Source organism: Dasypus novemcinctus, chromosome 30 (assembly GCF_030445035.2).
Source record: "Dasypus novemcinctus isolate mDasNov1 chromosome 30, mDasNov1.1.hap2, whole genome shotgun sequence".
Taxonomy (NCBI): domain Eukaryota; kingdom Metazoa; phylum Chordata; class Mammalia; order Cingulata; family Dasypodidae; genus Dasypus; species Dasypus novemcinctus.
This window is the reverse complement of record NC_080702.1, coordinates 14748803-14766966: the sequence shown is the minus strand read 5'-3', so window position 1 is coordinate 14766966 and position 18164 is coordinate 14748803. Positions and strand designations below refer to the sequence as shown.

Here is an 18164-nt window from a genome sequence, read left to right as displayed (position 1 = left end):
CAGTGGGACGAGGGGACTGGTACCTGGCAGCTCTCTCTTTCACCTTCTCCCATGGTCCCCAGCTCACCTCCTCTCTCCTCACTCCCAGTCCCAACCTTTTCCTCCCTATCTGTCACTGACCCCACCCCATACACCACTGAATCCATCTCCAAAACACATACAGCTGCTTTTTCTTCCACCTGCTCATGGAAAGCTCCTCTCCTATGTTACCTCTCCTCCCTTTCCTGGATACAGGGCCCTTCTCCTGGGGCCATTTAAAAATCAACCCCAGGAGGCCTTGATGGCTCCTAGACAAGGAGCAGGAAAAGGCTGGTCTGCTTTGGCCAGCAGAGGGGGCTCAAGGGCCATGTGGTCAGGCTTTTCCCAGACAGCCAAGGGGCTGTGATGAGGCCACCTGAAGTTAGGGAAGGCTGGAGGAGAGGAAGAGGCAGAGAAGGAACTGCCTAGTGAGGGGCCTCTCAGCCCCAGCACAGCCCAAAGGCTTGAGTGAGCGGGAGCTGGGAGGGGAAGGTTGGGAGTGAGTGTGAGATTTAGGATTGTTAGGGTCTGAGAGTGTCATTTTTCCATTGTTTTCCTGCACTTTGAGAGGCTTTTCTCTGCAGTCCCACAGCTATAAGATTAGTTTTGAGGTAGTCAGGATGGGGGAGTGAGTGAGAGGGCACCTGAGGAGCGAGGCTGGCAGTTTGGTCAAGAGAAAGAAAACCAGTCTTGGTCGAGGTCCTGAGGCCTCTGCCATGAGGCATGAACCCTTTAGGTGCCAGATCATGGGAGGTCCTGGGGCCCAAAGAAAGGGCCAGGGAGTCTAGGGTAGAGCCTGGGGGGCTCAAGGCCATGGCAGGTTACCAGCAGCACAGCAGTGCTCGAGCAGTGTAGCACCTGCATCTGCTGTTGTACAAGTTCCCACAGAGACTTTTTCTTACCTGTGGCAGACTCAGGACATCAAGCAGGTTGCATAGGAGCTCAGGGTAATGAGAAGACACTCTCTGAGCTCCCCCCAAAATACATGAGGGGAGATGCCAATCCCAGGAGTGAAGGCAGAGTGGGCTGGGGGATAGGGACAGATTTGGACAAAGGGAAAGGCCAGAGCCAGGGACACAGTAACCCACCTGACCACCCCCAAATTCCTCTAATCTCTGAAAACCACTGAGCTTTCTAAGGCCATCAGTGAATGTGCAGATGTTTGTCTATTTCACAAGCTGTCCCAGCCCCACTAAAGGCAAACAATACTATGGACTTCCAGTATCAACAACTTATTTTTGATCGAGCTATAATTAACATGGCATAACTTCAGCCTGTGGAAGTGCCATATTCAGTGCTTTTTAGTATATTCATAAGGCTGTAAAACAATAACCACTATCTAATCCCAGAATATTTTTATTAATTCCAAATGAAATCCTGGACCCAGTAGCAGTCACATTCCCCCAAAGACCCTCAACACATCACTTAACAACCACTAATCTATCTTCTGTCTGGATTTGCCGAGTGTGGACCCTTTGTATGAATGGAGTTCTGTAAGTGCCTCTAGTGTCCAGCTTCTTTCACGCAGCATCATGTTCTTCAGGTCCCTCACCTCCTAGCATATATCTGTACTTCATCATGTCTTATAGCTGCTAACATCTCATTTTCTTTTTCCCTTCATCATTTGATGAGCATTTGTGTGGAGTTGTACTTTTTGGCTATTATGATAGTAAACTTGCCCCATATGTGGCCAGAAGGCCTTCCAGTTGGCTCCTGTCATGTGTTGACTCCACCCTGTGGACTTTGGTTCCTTCCATGCTCTCCACTAGGCCATGATCACTAGGTTCCTCTCACACATTTCCTGGCCAAGACCTGGACTCACACATACCTCCTAGGTGCCCTATTTGCTTTTCATGGAAAATAGGATTTTGGGACCACAATCTGGGCATCAGCTACCAGATTTTCCTTACTTATAGGTCTGCTCAGTAAAGAGAGCTAGAAACTTTGTTATTTGCAGAGAACATGGATTAGCTCAGATATATATTTGCTAATTAAAATGTAAGTTCATAGTGTTTTCATTCCCTGATAAACCTTCTGAAGTGGCTCCAATGCCCACAGCTGGGGCAGGCAGGAGGCTGGGGCAGGGTCCTGGGGCTTTGTGTTGTCAGGGTTAGACCTTTAGCTCCTGAACATTGGGGAAACCAGGGGAGGGCTCAGGACAGGGCCTGTCCCACCCAGAGAGGAAGCCATTCAGTACTTTACTTTGTGAGGAGGTGTGCCTCTGTAGGACAGTGGTTCTCAATCCTGGTGGCCTTCCCTTCCCCCTCAGGCCCTCTCAACCCCTCCCCCTAGGAATTGTCCACACTCCAATGACCAAAGCAAAGCACACATTTTGGAAAATGGATGCAGCCATCCCAGGGGACGTGAGCAATATCAGCACCTGCACCTGCTGTTTTACAAGTTCTAAGGGCTCAGAGCCGACTCCTCTTGAGGACCATCAGTAGCAACACAACAGAGTGTTAACTGGAGATCCCCAAGATGGTGGACCTCCAACCACACCATCCAAGCCCTCACCTTGACCCACAGAAAAGACTGTGGGGTTTTTCTAGCTTACAATGGGTAAGTATTCTTCTCTTGGCATTCAGAGCCCACGGCTGATGCCTCAGGCCCCAGCCAGGCAGCAGAGGCCACCAGGTACTGGTCACAGAGGCCAGGGTCTGCCAGGGATTTTCTGGGTTAAGAAATGGCACAATGAATGGCAAGGCAGTGGGAAGCACTAGTTCTTAGGAAGCAGTAGTGCTTATGAAAAAGGCCCAGCTGGGGGCTGAAAAGCTGCATTTCAATCCCCTCAGTCCCCTCAAAAGGAGAGAATTCTTGTATATCATGGATAGGGATCCCAAAGCATGAAATCTAATGTACAGATTTGACCATTGGGCATAGAAGGAAACTGAGGATGCAAAGTTCTGCCTGCCCTTGGACCATGTGCTAATGATCTTCCTCTGTCCTTTTCCTTTCCACATTGCTAAAATTGTTCTATTTTTTCTGTACCTAGTGCTCATGTAAATCTAGACTTTGTTCTTGAAAGCTACAAGTTCTTATTTGGTGCTCAAACAAAGCCTCAGTCAAGAAGGAGAAAATATTCTTCCTCCAAAGTGGTAGAAAGGCAGCCACTTCCCTGCCCAGGGTCAGGAAATGGTCCTGGCAAATGGAAGTACCTTCAACTTCTAAATCCAGTAGTCCCCATGGGTGGGCTCTGCTCCTTCTAGGTGTATTGATACTGAAGTGTATTTTGCTCTGTGAAAGGGGATTTCTGTGTTTGCTTCAATAAGCCAGGGAAGGGTGGCTGGCTCTTTTTGCTTTTCCCTTCTAAAATAAACTGATGACTGCATGATTTCTTATTTGAATGAACAATGCGAGAGGCTGCACCTCATTTCAATTAACACTGTAAGTGAAAGAACCAGTGGTCAACTCCGAGGCTGTAGTTGAAACAAGATTTTAATAATAAAATATTCACATCTAACATTTACTATTTACAATAATAAATAGCCCAGACTGTCTGGTGAGGAGGGAAGTGCCTGCCTGGCCTGGCCCACTGTGGTTGGGGGTCAGCAGAACTGCTTGGCCAGGCAGACCTGGGCAGGGGGACCCTGAGGCTGGCAGGTACCAGGGCCCAATTTGATTTTTCCCTTTCAGAACTTGGGTCCCTTCAGCTTCTTCCCCAAAAAGGCTGAGATAGCTCTCTTCTTGAGCTTGGTGTCCATGGGTGAGGTCCACTTTATAAGCATTAATTGATACTTGGGTGAGGGAGGCATCATGTAATACACTTTTGCGCTGTCTGGGATCTGCAGCACTGGAGAGTGGGGCAGAGGGGTTGTCAGCTGTGCTCTGAGGGACCACAGGACACCCCAATCCTTTGTGCCCCCATGACAACAGGCCTCTGCTGGGGACTTTAATCCCCCAACCCAACCCCAGGACCAAAAAGGAGCCTCTGAATGACACCTGCCTGAAGGAAAGGCTGCAGAGGCACAGGTGAAAATGAGGAACTCTAGTTTTTAAAATGACTCTGACTCATCCGTGCAACCGCAGAACGGAGTTGATAAGATTTCATCTATTTCCCCCTCACCTTGCCCCCTGATGCCTTCACTACTCAGGACCTCAGAGCTGAAATTGGATTTCTGGAACACAGTGCAGGGCCCCCAAATCCAGCACTACCCAGGATAAGACACTGGGGCCCAGGGAAGGGTAGCCCTGGTCCAGGCCTCCCGAGCAGGGTCCCTGAAGGCCTCCAGGACCAAGCAGTGCCTGCCACCCAGCAAGGATTTACACTGATCCCATCTTCTCCTGTCTTCCTGGCCTAGAGCCAGCAAGAGAGGAACGCTGGGCTGAACTCCTGCTCCAGCCTCAGTGGTGCGGCTGCTCATCTCCTTTCTTAACCTCTCCAGGCCTTTGTCTTCCTGTTCTGTAGGACAAGTCGTTCTGCCTATTTCACACCCCACAGCTCCCATTTCCCATTCAAAAGACAAGAGAGGATTTAGAACCAACTTCTAGGAGTTGTGGGAGTCATTTTAATATGGCTAGGTCAGTGGCTGGGAGAGGGGATAAGCTCACTGACAAGAATCCAGTTAACTTTATTGTGCACAGACATACCATGTGTGCAGACATTGGTTAATTTTCTCTTCCCTTTGGGAATGAGAAGCCAGCCCAGGGGCTTAGGAAACCTATGGGTTCAGTGCCCAGGACAACTGGCTCTGGGTCTGTGTTGTGAAGATCTTTCAGTTTTCCACTTTCTAGAATAATGAGTCAGTTTCTGAGAGCCTCCAAAGGGGATCAAGAAGATTTGGTCCAGTTTTCCCTGTCATAAAGGCATGGCCTGTAGCACGTTTGGTGCTTGTGTCCACCAGTCATGGTGCAGTCATCTCCTGCTGTCCAAAAGACTTCCTTCAAGTTGAGCCCCTCTCCTTGGCCATCTTTCTCTTGATCCAAGGTGAAAAGCATTTTCTCTTGGTACCTCAATGTTGTTAGCTTTGAACTTGGTTTCCCAATGCCTGGGTCATGTCGAGGAAAAGGGACACAAGGGAGAAGGAGCAGGTAGGGAGAAGAGGCTGTGGGCACTGAGGGCTGCTCTGGGGAGCCTGGTTTGTGGGCAGGGTGCCTACCCACACTGCTGTCAGGTACACTGGGGTGAGAGGGCCTTGGAACTTCAGACTGGGGACATGGTGCTTCTTCCAACCACTGCCCCCTCCTTCTTGGCCCCTGACTTACTTTGATCCTCTGAAATGATTTGCACCAGCTTGTTATCCTCTGGTTTTTCCCCATCCATGTTGAGTTCTTCCATGGCCTTGTGGATCACAGCTGGAGCTATTTCCTGGTTGGACACCTGTGGTGGATCACAGGACAGGCCCTCAGGGCATGGGTCCTGGAGACAGCTCCTCCACAGTGCAGCTGCCAGAGACCTATGGAGCCACCTCTGGTCAGGACTGGGTCTAAGGGGCCTCACCATCTTCTCTTGCTCTTCTGTGGAGACCTCCATGGAAAGAAAGGGTTCTTTCCATTCATTCCTAACCCCATCTCCTACAAGAAACTTCACTTTCATCTTGAGGCTGTTTCTCAGGGTGGGTCCAAACCCCTGCCCTGTATGCTGAACCCTGTCCCCTGGGTCCTCAACCTGCACAATTGCTATGGACTTCCAGGGCCCTGGGGACAAAAGATGACAATGCAGCAGAGGGTGGGAAATGAGAAGTAAAATCTGGGCCTCATTCTGTTTCCTCACACCTCCCAATCACAGGAGGTGGCTTGCCCTCAGGGAGTGCCACTGTTCCAGCGTTGGCCCTCCAGGACTCCCCCAGGGTAGAGCACACAACATCTAGTCCAAGCTCTGATATCAGAGAGAAGGAGGGGCTGGATGACAACCTACAGCACAGCAGAACTGCCCCAGGCTCCAGGATGCAGCTGTGATCAGCAAGTCCAGGCACAGTTACCTTGACCATGAAGGCCCAGCTACAGGCAGGGCTTAGGACAATGATCAACCAAAAGACAGCTTAGTAAAGCCACACCTGCTCCTTGCCAAAAGAGAAGTGCAGCCTGGGGCAAGTGTGCAACATGGTAGCTCAGCCAGCCTCTGTGCAGTGGTGCAGTGGGGGCTGGGATGGCTCCATCTGCACATGCCATCCAGGATCTGACTCCTGCTCACATCTTTTTGGCCACCATCCTGGGGAAGACTCTATAATCCCTTCAGGGTCATGGCATCAGACCCTCATTGGCCTGTGTCTCCACAGACAGGTCCAACCTCCATTCTGAAACCAAATGTCACCTGCTGTCCCTGTTCTGCTCTGATCCTCCAGTGACTCCCATCTCCCCCATGAGAAAGTAAAGCTCCATTCAGCAGCTCACAGGGCCTGATGTGACCCAGCTCCCACAACCTCTCTCATCTCAACTCTTCCTCTTGACCCCTGCTCCTTCACCCTGGCCCCAGGTTGTTCCTCAGACTGGCCAAGCACATGTCCGCCATGGGTCTGGCAGGCTGTGCCCTCCATCCTCCTCTTTGGGGCTGCCTCAGAGGGCCTTTGCTATGCCTTCCTCAGCATGTCAGACTCAGCCCCTATGTCCACTGTCTGAGCCCTGACTGCCATCAAACTCACACTTTTCCTGTCTCTGGAGGTAGCTGTCTATCCACCGCCACCAACTGGGAAGTCTACTCCAGGATGGCAAAGAGGGAACATGCCATTTCTTATGTGTCTACTGCCTGAACGCGTGATGGGCTCCAGGGGACAACTACACATCTGGCTCACCATGATGCTTTTGTAATGTTGGCCATTGTCCTCCTCCAGGCTGACACGGACAATGCAGTAGTCAATCACATGCCACTTATAGCATGGTCGTGAGTTTTGGCGCCTGGGGATGAACCATCTGACCCAGGGTTTGATGGAGGAGGAGGAAGAGGATGTTTCTCTGGATGCTGATGTGACAACAGAGTTCTGTGTTGATGCAGAGTTTGACTGCCCCAACTGTGTGTGACACAAGATTAGCAGAAGGCCTGGAGCCTTGGGGCTGCCTAGGACTGCTCTAGAATCTCTAGAAGGGTCTAGAAATTCTTTAGGAGTCAACAATTCTTGGCCTCTGTGTGGACCCAGACAAGGCCAAGCAGGCAAAGAAGAGTGAGGACAAGGGCTGACATGGGAAGAGGTGGTCACTCACCTTCATTTCATGGTCATCTTGGGACTCTAGGTCATGGTCCAGGTAGATATTCACCTTCGAGCTGGAGGAACCGGCCTCGTGTGTGTGGGGTGAATCAGCTGCATCCCCACTGTGGAGCTGGAAACTGGAGTAGGGGTTGCTACTGCCACTGGATTCAGTGTCAGGGGCCTGGCAGCTAGATGGATAGGTCAGCTTACCTTGGGGGCCTCCCCTGGAATGCAACCAAACTTGTCCCCTGCTACCACTGCACCTTGCTAAGGGGTCATTCCATTAATAGTAGACAGGGACTCTGATTCACTTGGAGATCATGCATCACCCCATTTCACGGAAGAGGAAACAGGCCCAGGGATGGGGCAACACATCCAACTCACAGGCTTGGTTGGGAGTGGAGTTGGGGCCCCCAGGCTAAACTGTCAGGCTCCCCAAACCCACACTTAGCCTGAAGCTTCCATGAGTCCTGAGCCAGCCCATACTTGCCCACCCTTGATGGGGAACTCACTCTTCACTCCAAGGCTTGATGCCTTCCAGGTGGTGTTTGTCCTTAAAGTTCTTACTGGCCAACTGGGATGGGGGCTCCAGCTCACAAGACAGGTGGTAGCTGCAGGGCAGAATGGTGGCTGTAAGGTCCCAGGAGCCACACCTCAGGTCTCCCTCCCAGGGTCTGGACAGCAGTTGGCATTTGAGTACCCAGCTGTCCTCAGGCAACAGGTCCTATGCTGACCCAGGATCCTCCGTGGTGATCTCACAGCTATAGTGGCCTGATGCTGTCTTGACCTCACCTATCTTTCTTGCTGAGTTGCTTCATGTCCCCAAACCAGGCCCCAAATTTCTCACTCGGCATAAGGGAGTCGTAGCAGGAGCCTGCCTGGAGCTGCTGGAGCTCAGCAATCATCTGGTTTTCCTAGGGCCAGAGGGAAGGAACAGTCACTGCCGAGGCCTGGGTGGTCTTCCTGGGTGGGATAGGGGCCAGTGACTGTTTTGCTCCTGTGGCTTCCCCAATCCCGCCACTCCCTTCCAGTCTCTAACTGCCCTCAGAGCTGAGTTCACACAATTGATCCTCCATGAAGTTGTCCTTCATCCAACTTTATCCTTCACCCTTGAGAAGGAGGCTTTGGTCTTGTCCTTTCTCCTCAAACTCTCCCCATCAAGCTAAGAGGAAGCTGCATGAAGTCTGGGGGTGTCTTGCCCAGGAGGGTCTCTGTGTTCCATCCCACACCCCACCCCAGCCCACCCCAGCAGTGATGGCCACAGCTACTCACCTTCCTCCTTTTTTCAAAATTGACCATCCTTCCCTGGAAGACAGAGTTGCCTCCATCATGAAGGGGCCCGCATTCATTGCCATGCTCATCATCACACCTGAGCCCCTGTCACTCTGCATTACTGCAGGGTTCAACATGAACAGGCAGTCAAGATAAGGGATGGAACCAGGCAGACTCTGGGCACCAGGAGTGGAGACAGAGAGAACTTCTAGTCCAAGGTTCTGATGACAGTGGAGAGATGGGCCCTTGGACCAGTCTCCTTTTACTTGTCTGCAAGAAGGCCATGGCACTCCAGCCCCAGGGAGGCTGTGAGGGTTCAGGAGACCCCGTATGCCCACAGCTGAGAACTCAGGGCTCAGGGAATGGCCTCTCCTTCCAAGCCTCAGGCTCCCTTTCCCACCCTGCCCCTGCCCCCAGGCTCACTTACTTCTAAATATTCCTGCATTGCATTGTCCACCATCAAAAATTGGGTGAGATATGTCCCCAGGCATGGGACAACACTCTCGATGACACCCTGTGGCATTGGGTAGGGTGGGGATGAACACAGGCTCTGAGGTGTGCCCCAGACCATGCCCTAAATGCTACTTAGTCTCAGACTTCTAGGACCACACAACCTTCCCTGGACAGTGTTGGACACTAACTCACACCCCCTAATTTCACTCCCAGACTCCAAGGACCCCAAACTCCCTTGCAATCTCTTCCCAGCACAGGCTTTTCTTAAGTCACCGAGTTTAATCCCCTCCCCCCCCCCCCCATCCACTCTGTGTCAGGTCTTACAGGTCCTTATCCTGACTGGCTGCAACTAGTCCCCCAGGATTCCCACTGCTCACAGTACTAAAGGTTCCAGGGACATTGAAGGGAGGCTTTCCAGGTGTACGGGTCCAGAGGGAAAGACTCAAGGAAGGTCCCCATGCTGACTTTGAGGTCACCTTTCCCTGACCCTCCCAACCTCATTCACATTCACCATCTCTTTCTGCTGCTCCTTCTTCTGGGTTCTTTTGGGTTTCATCTCCTGGGTTGAAAACTTGGAGATCTCCTCCTGCGAAGGTTGAGAACTAGGTCAGTGAGGCCCTCTCTCCCTCACTATTGTCCCTGGGGTCTTGGACACCTGAATCAAGTGGAAAGGTGGACATCTGCTTCCATCATATGCCTGATATCCCCTGCATGATCTTGTGTAAGAGGACTGGCCTCCCTGGGCCTCTATCTCTGGTGTAAGGATAGAGACCTGAACAGCCACATCAGGAGTCCAGAGGGCTTAGAGTTGCATGCTAGCAGCAAAGATGCTCTGGCCATCATGCTTTACCCCTCAGAGTCATAAGAATGCTCAACCACGTTCCTTTTCTCCCTTGAGCTTCACCACCTCACTGTGAGGGTGGCAACACTAAATGGTCATGCCTCATCTCCACATGAGGACACAGAGCCCCATGTGGGTGTCAACTTGGAATGATTCACTCAGGGCATCAGAGGACACCATCTGTTCCCCAGACGGAGGCCACATCTGAGCTGACCTCACCCCACCATCAACCACCACTAACTGGTGTCTGGTTCTCCCAGCCTCTGAGTGTGGGTTTGGCCTCATAACATCCCAGCCTTGGAGCTTGAGGATGGAATGTCTCTGGAGGCTGAGTTGAGCAGCACCTTCCTGCTCCAGCCAAGAGAAGTGGAGACCCCAAAGTCTGCCTGAAGCCATACCAAAGGCATCCCCTCTCCAGAGGTCCACTCAGGACATTCTGTGTGCAGACAAGTCTGGCATCCACTCAGGAATGGGTCTCCATGGTTCCAGGTCTGATTACTCAGGTAGGGTGGATGCTGCCAAAAGTACTTAGCATTGAAATTTTGCTTCCTCTTTAATGTGAAAGCTTCTAGTTATGCTCAGGAAGGACGGCCATGGTTTCCAGTCTCCTAAATATTTCTCTTAGCTCTCTGGCACACATGTCATTATTCACAAGGCAGTTATGAAACCCTCCCACTCAGATGGAGACTTCTCATCCTGCCAGTTCATCATCTCCTCCTGGAATGTCCCAGCCACCTCCACTGAACAACAGCCTACTGCACTACAATGCACCAGCACATTGTACACAAAGCAGGCATATTCCTCTACACCAGCACACCAAGCAGCACACAAAGCAGGCATATTCCTCTACATCTTCAGAATAGGCCAGACTGGATTTGTTCAAAGAAACTTTTAGTGAAAAACTAACATCCCACCACCAGAGCCCTGACCCTCCAGCCTCCTCTTTACCTTAATGATTAACTCACAGCTCTGTGAGAGGTTGTTCTCATTGGAGACAAACTCAGATAGCATCTGAAAGAGGTGGAAGCTGTCCCTGAGGGAGGGCAAGAAGGAAGGAGAAAGGTAGGAGTGGGTAGGAGGCTGTAAAGGCTAATCCATTTTAGTTTAGCCAGCTGGGACTCAGACTGCCTGAGTGGGTGGTGCTGAACCTAGGCAGCTCTGAGTGTTACAGGACATCATGGGACTTGGGAGCTGGGCTCTGCAGTGGGCACAATGAGGTACCCCATCCCATTTCATGAGCATCTGGTTCTGATATGTGTAAATGTCAATGGATAGAGGGTGGTGCTGACAAGCAAGCATTTAACATGGTCCCATTTGGTTCAACTCTAACTGGCAGAGGAAGCAACCAGTGCTGAGGTAGAATAGTTGATCTCATCAACGTAGAGCCTCAGCTCACCTGGCCATTGCCCAGGAACCACTGCCTCCCAAGCCCCCTGAAGGGCAGTGTGCAGCCCCCACAAGGTCCCTGGTCCAATCTGGTGTCCCACAAGTGGCCTGCCCAACTGGAAACTTCCTCCCATGTCTTCTTGAGACGGTGAATTGATTGGCTTTCAAGAGCAGAGGGGATAGCATAGAGTGAGGAGAAGGTCTTGAGGGTTTGGCACTCCTGGGAAGGGAGAAAGAATGAGCAGTGAGATGGGGTAAGGGCACCCCCCGGCTCTAGTTTCAGACCCTCAGCTGACATCTCCCCTCTAGAATGAGACAGACACACAGAGTGACCCTGAGGGCATGCTGTGGACCCAGACAGGCACACCCACACTCAACCTGAGGGAGTAGCATGGGTGGGAGGTGAGGATATCGTAGGGCTCTGCTACAGGCCAGGAAGGGCCTCAAAGACTGAGAGTCGATAAGAGCATAGAGGGGGCTCCAGAACTACAGAGAGGGTCCCCTGAGCAAACCCTGGCCACCTCGATCCAGTGCTCCACCACCCTGGCCCTGTCCTGAGCCTTCATGCTCTGGTCCCCAAGGCAGGTTGTGATGACGCAGTTGGTCACATGGTTGAACTGGGTGATGATAGCACAGACGGTGGGGGCTACATGCTCCTGGCCCTTTTCATTGTGCTGGGACCAGGTGGTGCCCAGACAATGATAGGGCACCACTTTCTTGAACAGCTCCTGGGGAGAGGAGATGTCAGCCAGCCCCACACCCATGCACCTTAGATCCTGAAGACCCTCAAGACCCAGGCCAGGATCCAGTGGTATCAGCTGGATCTCAGCAGGCTGAGGACAGAGTGTGTTCTCTGTCCCTGAGGAGACCTAGCACTCAAGTGACCCAGGGCCCAAGCCTAGAGGGGAAGAGAGAGCTGCACTTTCAAGTCCCTCTCACAAATTCCAGCACAGGAGGTGCCTCAAGCCTCCTCAGGCCCAGGTGGTACCATGGCTCCTCCTGGTAATGCCTCCTGGGCCAGCTAGCAGTCATGAGCATGGCCCTGTGGGGGCCATAGGCTTTGGGTGCCTGCCAAAGGATTCAGTGCACATCAGGGTCATATTAGTATCAATGCTGTGGAGACCCCCTGCAGAGAGAAGGCCACCCATGGAGCTGGTTGCACCTCTTTGAGCTCCCTTCAATGCCCAATGGCCAAGCCCCCCCCCCCCCAAGGCTTTCTATTTCTTTGCTCTCATGTAATCTTCACAGTCCATGTGTATGGCAGGTATGTTTAGTGTCCTATATCTACTCTCTAGAGAGAAGTGCAGGTTTGGGATTAATAAACTCGCTCAGGTTACAATGTTGGGAGTGGAACCAGGCTTTGGAACAATATCATAAGATTCTGGGTCAGGGTATGCTAAGGCAGATCCTGGGAGGAAGATCCACCCAAATCCATCCTGCCAATCCCAGCTGCTCACCGCATCCATCAGTGTCAATTGCTGTGCCACCAGTTCAGGAGGGAAAGCCAGGAGGTTAGCCTTCTCCTCACTCAGCAGGTTCTCTGAGGTCTCAGGCCAGGGGCTGGAAGGTTCTGATGGTGTAACCTGCCCTGCTGCTGACTTTAGCTCTGGCAGTGGCTCTGGTGGTTCTGCCAGACATGCCTTCCCCTCGAGAGGTGGTACTGGTGAAGGTGAAAAAATAGGCTGTGCCTCCAGAACGGACACTGGTGCAGGCTGTGTAGGTGGCACTGCAGGCACTGGTGAGATTGCCTCCAGCTCAGGAAGTTGTGCTGCAGATGGCGATGTGACTTCCTCCAGTCTGGCAGCAGGGGCTCCATCTGGGGATGGAGCTGGCTCTACCTGCAGAGTGGTTATATGTGCTACTTCCATAGGTAGTGGTGGAGGTGGTGATGGAGCCAAATCAGCCTTTGGAATTTCCCCTGTGTCTGCTGAAGATGGTGGAATTGGTGCCACAGTTTGCTCTGGAGGCATTTTGAGCTCTGGAGCTGAAGTGAGCTGGAGAAGAGTTAGGTTTGACCCTATGAATGGCTCCAAGTGTCTTTCAAATACAGAGAAGATCCCATTACTTCTAGGGGATAACCAGCCCAAAAAACTGTGCCCAGACTGCAGTCTCCCAGGAGACTAGACTGAGGATCCTCCTTGCTCCTGGCCCAAGAGCAATCTCTGGGAGGTCCTGCTTATGTGATCAAGCCCTGGCCCCCAGCCCACAACCTCACACGCTACCACCCTGAGCCTCCTCACCATTTGGGTCTGCCTCAGTGGGTTCAGGATGACTCATCTGTGAAAGCAGAACCTCGGCGTGGTGCTCCAGGGCAGAGCCAGGTAAATGAACCTGGGCATAGCCCACCAGCAGCTTGAGGCAGGGAGAGGCTGCTGGTTGAAAGAAATCTTCAGGGTACTTGTCCAACCAGGTACCCAGCAGGGAAGAGAGGGTGCTGAGGGCAGGTGGGTGGCAGTAGAGTCTGAAAGTGGCCTGTCTGCCACACTGCCTCCCTGGGACTCTCCCACTGGGTCATAAAGCCCATAAGGACAGGGAAGGGTTTGGACTGGTTTGTTATTAGTCTGGCACTGACATACAGTAGGAGCTTCATCAATATGTGAGTGAGGAGGGGACAGGGTCTGTCCTGTGCTGGGCCCTCCTGGCTCCCACCCAGTAACTTGTGGCCTAAGAAGCTGCCTCATCTTCTGCCATGTGTCACCTGTCTACTCTTCCTACTGACAATGCCCTTCCAAATGACAGGGGCACAGCTGGCCCTGCCATCCCTGCAGGAGGCAGACAGGACTGAGGTCCATGGCAGATTTAGAGCAGGCTGCTCACCACCTCCTGTCATGGGTCTGCATGAAATGGTGTTTTAGGGTCTTGGAGCTGTGGTGGGGAAGGGCCCTCTCAAGGACCAACAATGATCCCACAGGGTCCTCTGCAACCAGTGCCCCAGAATCCCACCCACAGCTTCCTCTGACTCCTTTCCAACTGGGAGGAAATCCCTCTGGACTCAGCCCTCCAGGAGGGCCATAGAAGGAGTAGGGTCCAGTGTTCTTCCCAGCCCTTCCCTGCCACCAACCACCCAACTCCCCACACTGGTCTCAGGTGAGGAGAACCCCTGCCCCTTTCCCAAAGTGCACTCACTTTTTATGTCAAGACAAATGTCATGCTCACCACTGCCATGGCATTTACATCCATATCTAGGAGAGACCGTGCGCATGTCACAGCTAACTTACTGAGTGTACTCCCTGCTTAAGATGACTCGTGTTACTGCCTGCAGCCCCAACTCAAATGGAACTCAGAAGAGCAAGGACATTTGTCTGCTTTATTCACTGCATGAAGCTACATGCTTCAGAAAGTGTCTGCACCTAGTAGACACTTGATGTATACTTGGTAAAGGACTTAGTCCTAAGCAGCACCTTCTCAGACCTAGGGTGATTCTGGACCCCTCTGGTGGCCTACAATGATCCCTGCTCTGACAACACCAAGGAAGGAGGCACTGAAACCTCCTTTAGAAATGAGAAAACTGGGGTGGGTAAGGGGGAGTGGCTGTGAGCTTCTTCACTGGGAAGAGGAAAGTCCTGCCTAAGAACAGCACTGCCCCTCCAGCCTCCCTGTCCACTGAGCCAGGCTCGGGGAAGCACTTTCCATGGGTTCTCCCCAGTAGTTCTTACCATCAACCTTGAAGGCTTTTCCTTTAACTGCTCCCATTCCCAAGGAGGAAACTGAGGCCAGTGGGTGAAACGACATTTCTGAGACACAAGCATGTTGGGGGCAGAGCAGTCAAGTGGCCAGGGATGGGGCTGGCTCTCACCTGTGGAACACCCAGTCCAGGACCTGCTTGGTGGTGGTGAAGACCCGGTATGTTCCGAGGAAGATGTTGATGTACATGAGGTCGCCCTCCTGGAAGGCGGGCACCAGGTGCTCCACCAGCTTCTCCCAATTGCCTGCCTTGACTGTGCATACCACGGGGTTCTCCTCCCTTGTGAGGGTTGAGTTGTTGTTCCTCTAGGGAGCACCAGAGGAGGCACGTGGGGTCAGAGTGAGAACTGTGGACCCTTAGGTGGGGCTGGGGCTGTGGGCAGACCTGCTGTCCCCAAGCCCTGAGTGACTTGAGACTGAGGGGGTCATGGGTGCTTCTAGCAGAGGAAGGTCCTTGGCCTTGAAATTGAAGTTGAAGTGAGGAAATAACTGAAAGATGAGATCCTAGACCCAGCAAAGGGCAGATGCCTGGAGTGTCCCTGGGGGAGAAAGACCCCTGCAGGCCCGAGGATCTGAACAGATGCCTCAGGGATCAGCAGACCCACCTGGTCAGTAATTGACTTTCAGGACTCCACTGCTCATAGGGTCAGAGTCACAAGGTTGTGCCATTTGCCACCCTGACCCCAGATCAGGAAAATGAAGGAAAATGAAAAGACCCAGTTCCAGGCAGGGTGCAGGGACGCTCCTGCCTACAGAGACAGAGGGTCGTAACTGAATTCCTCTACCCTTAGGGAAGTTTTCTGGCCCTTGTGCTTGAGAGTGATGTCTGTGTGTCCTCTGTTCAGCCATCCCTTTCCTGGGAGCCTCTGCCAGGGGCAGGAGGGATCAGTGCTTTGGGGCATGTGGGAGGTGTTCAGGGCAGCAGTGCTGACGGCCACAGGGAAGGACCATTCAAGGTCCAGCAGCACCAAGGCTAAATCACTGCTCGAAGCTGCCTCCCTTCTGGAATATTGGGCAGCCAAGTCAGGCCTCAGCACCTGACCTGGGAAGGTGAAGGAGACAGATACCCGACATGGCAAGATCCCTTTTAAGTGAGAGGAGCAGTCAGGCTTGAAGCAGACTTTTAAGGACAGTCATGATGACTGCTGCTGGGGACATGGGACCAGGCAGTGGAAACAGAAATACAGCAGCAAAAAGCACACATGTGTGAGGTGAGCCCACCCCTCAGCCTACCTTGAAGGGAAACCCATAGAAAAGACTCCTCTCTGCTGTTCCTTTAACCATTTGAAGTGACCTGCCCTCTGGCCTATGGAATGGCAGTGTGGTGGGTGATTGGTGGGGGCCCAGATTCCTCAGGAAGTGGGGTATTGGGCCACTTAGGGGTTAAAGCCCTGGGAGAGAGAGCCAGGGAATGGCCAGGGTGGGAGACAGGCCCTGCAGTGCTCCCCCACTGTTTCAGGACCCCAGTTGGCACCTGTTCCTACCTGGAACCAGCACTGGCTCTTTCCTGGGCCATGAGAGGCCTGTATCTTCTGCAGAGAGATGCTGTAGATGAGGCCATTCTCCAGCTCCTCACTGCCCACCTGCATAGAACTCTGGGAAGACATTGCCCAGGAGCCAGGCCAAGGAAGTGAGCTAGTGGCCTGCCCTCTCCACAAGGGAAGTTGTTCCCTGTTTGGGCTGGGACCAAGATCAGTTCCAGTTGGGCATCTGCCTTCCCCTCCAGCCCCATTGGATAGCAGATAACAGCTGAGCGCTCAGGGTTATTACTGGTCCAAAGTGGTGCCTTCCAGTCATGACCCGGCAGGTGACAGGGAAGCACCTACTGGGTTCCCATCCCTGACTTCCTGCTCCTTCCCAGGCTGGCCCCAGTGCTCATGACTCAAACTCACTGGGATTTGGATGGGAAGTGGGGCTGCCCAGGCAGGAGCACAGTAGGGGCATGTGCTGAATTGACTGGCCCTGGGCCACCCCACATTTCCTTTGGGGACCTCCTGGCCGATGACCAGAAGCCTTGTGGCTGAGGCCTGAGCCAGTGTTGAAAGCGATGGCTAAAGGACTCATTCCTGGTTTGGTTGAGGCTGGAGCCTCATGAATTGGTAACACAGCAGGAGAACATAGTTCCCTCTTGGGTGTCTCCTGCCAAGTGAGCTGGGAAGGGGCTGCCTGTGGAATCTGGGTGCCTGGTTACCAGAGTTCCAAGTTCTGCTGTGACCTCTCACCCAGGAAGTGAGGTCACCTCCTTAGTTACCCTTACCTGGGCCCCTCAACTGTAAGAACTCCACAAAAGTCCCTCTGCATGTTTGTCTGTCTATCCTCCTCACATAGATCACCTTGTAACTGGACACAGTTCTGCCAACATGTCCCTTCCCACAGCTACCTGGGAAGGCCTGTGTGCACTGGGATCCCAGATATGAGGAGACCCAGCTGAGTTCAGACCTGGCTACTCCTTCCTTTTGGTTTTGTGACCCCAGACTAATCGCTGACGCCTCCCCAGTCTCCTCACTGATGCAGTGGGACTCATTCTAGCATCTGCTTCCTGGGGACATCATCAAGTCTGTGGGGAGAACACTGAAAACTCCACAGTCTTGCTTCCCATGTATCTAATACACAGGCAGACATGGAATAAACAGGAAGGGGATGGACATAGCCAGAATACAACTCAAAACAGGGCTGGGGAGGGCTGTGTGATCTTAGGAAACTAACCTCCTCTCCTGGATTGCTGCCTCAGCCTGTACCATGATGTGGCTGTAATGAGATGAAATTCAGCCATTGTTGCTGGGCCAGAATCCTTCCAGAGGCTTCCCTTTATATTTAGAGTCAGTTGCAAGTGCCTCCTCTCAACCTCTGTGGGGGCTGCCTGTGCCCTGGGTCCTGCCATCTCTGCTTCCAGGTATGAGCAGCCTCATATATTCCCCTTGCACTGAGTCCTGGCTGAGTGATTTGCTGCTAAACAAAATAAAATGGCTAAGTATCAGGACGTCCCTCCTATAACTTACACAAAAGGCTGTTCTGTCTTCACTGCTCTCCCTGTGAGTGAACTCTGCCTCTCTTGGTCTCTCTCTCACTTAACATGAATCCTGCAGGTCAGCACATCAGGTCTGGGAAGCAGCTTCTGCCCAGCTGAGCCTCAGTGGAGGCACTGCCCCCAGCAGCTGCCTTTCCAGCCTCCTCTCAGGAAGCTCTTCTTGGCATTCTGGTCACAGTGTAAGTGTCACCTCAGTGTGTCCTTCCAGGCCCTCACCTGGTGGTCCCATAGCCCTCCTTGCAGCACCCTGCTTAGCCTTCTCTATAGCACTTGCTCTTTTCCTGCACTTGTCTTTGCTTTCATGCTTTTGTCCACCTTCTGCTGGGTGGGGGCCTCCAGGGTTCTTTTCATCCATAGCCAG

The 18164-nt window shown here is 52.6% G+C and overlaps 1 protein-coding gene across 1 annotated transcript; it reads right to left on the bottom strand.

Annotated features, from left to right (window-relative positions):
* Positions 1 to 3647: 3647 nt before the first annotated feature.
* Positions 3648 to 16382, bottom strand: LOC131272969 (ral guanine nucleotide dissociation stimulator-like). Its single transcript, XM_071212731.1, has 15 exons — positions 16260 to 16382; positions 14888 to 15081; positions 13332 to 13525; positions 12549 to 12751; positions 11604 to 11819; positions 11211 to 11311; positions 10654 to 10741; positions 9376 to 9450; positions 8839 to 8925; positions 8412 to 8444; positions 7932 to 8053; positions 7652 to 7750; positions 7153 to 7327; positions 5221 to 5335; positions 3648 to 3808 (listed from the first exon to the last, which is right to left on the bottom strand). The coding sequence occupies exons 1-15, from the start codon at positions 16380 to 16382 to the stop codon at positions 3648 to 3650; spliced, it is 1986 nt and encodes a 661-aa protein (XP_071068832.1).
* Positions 16383 to 18164: the final 1782 nt, after the last annotated feature.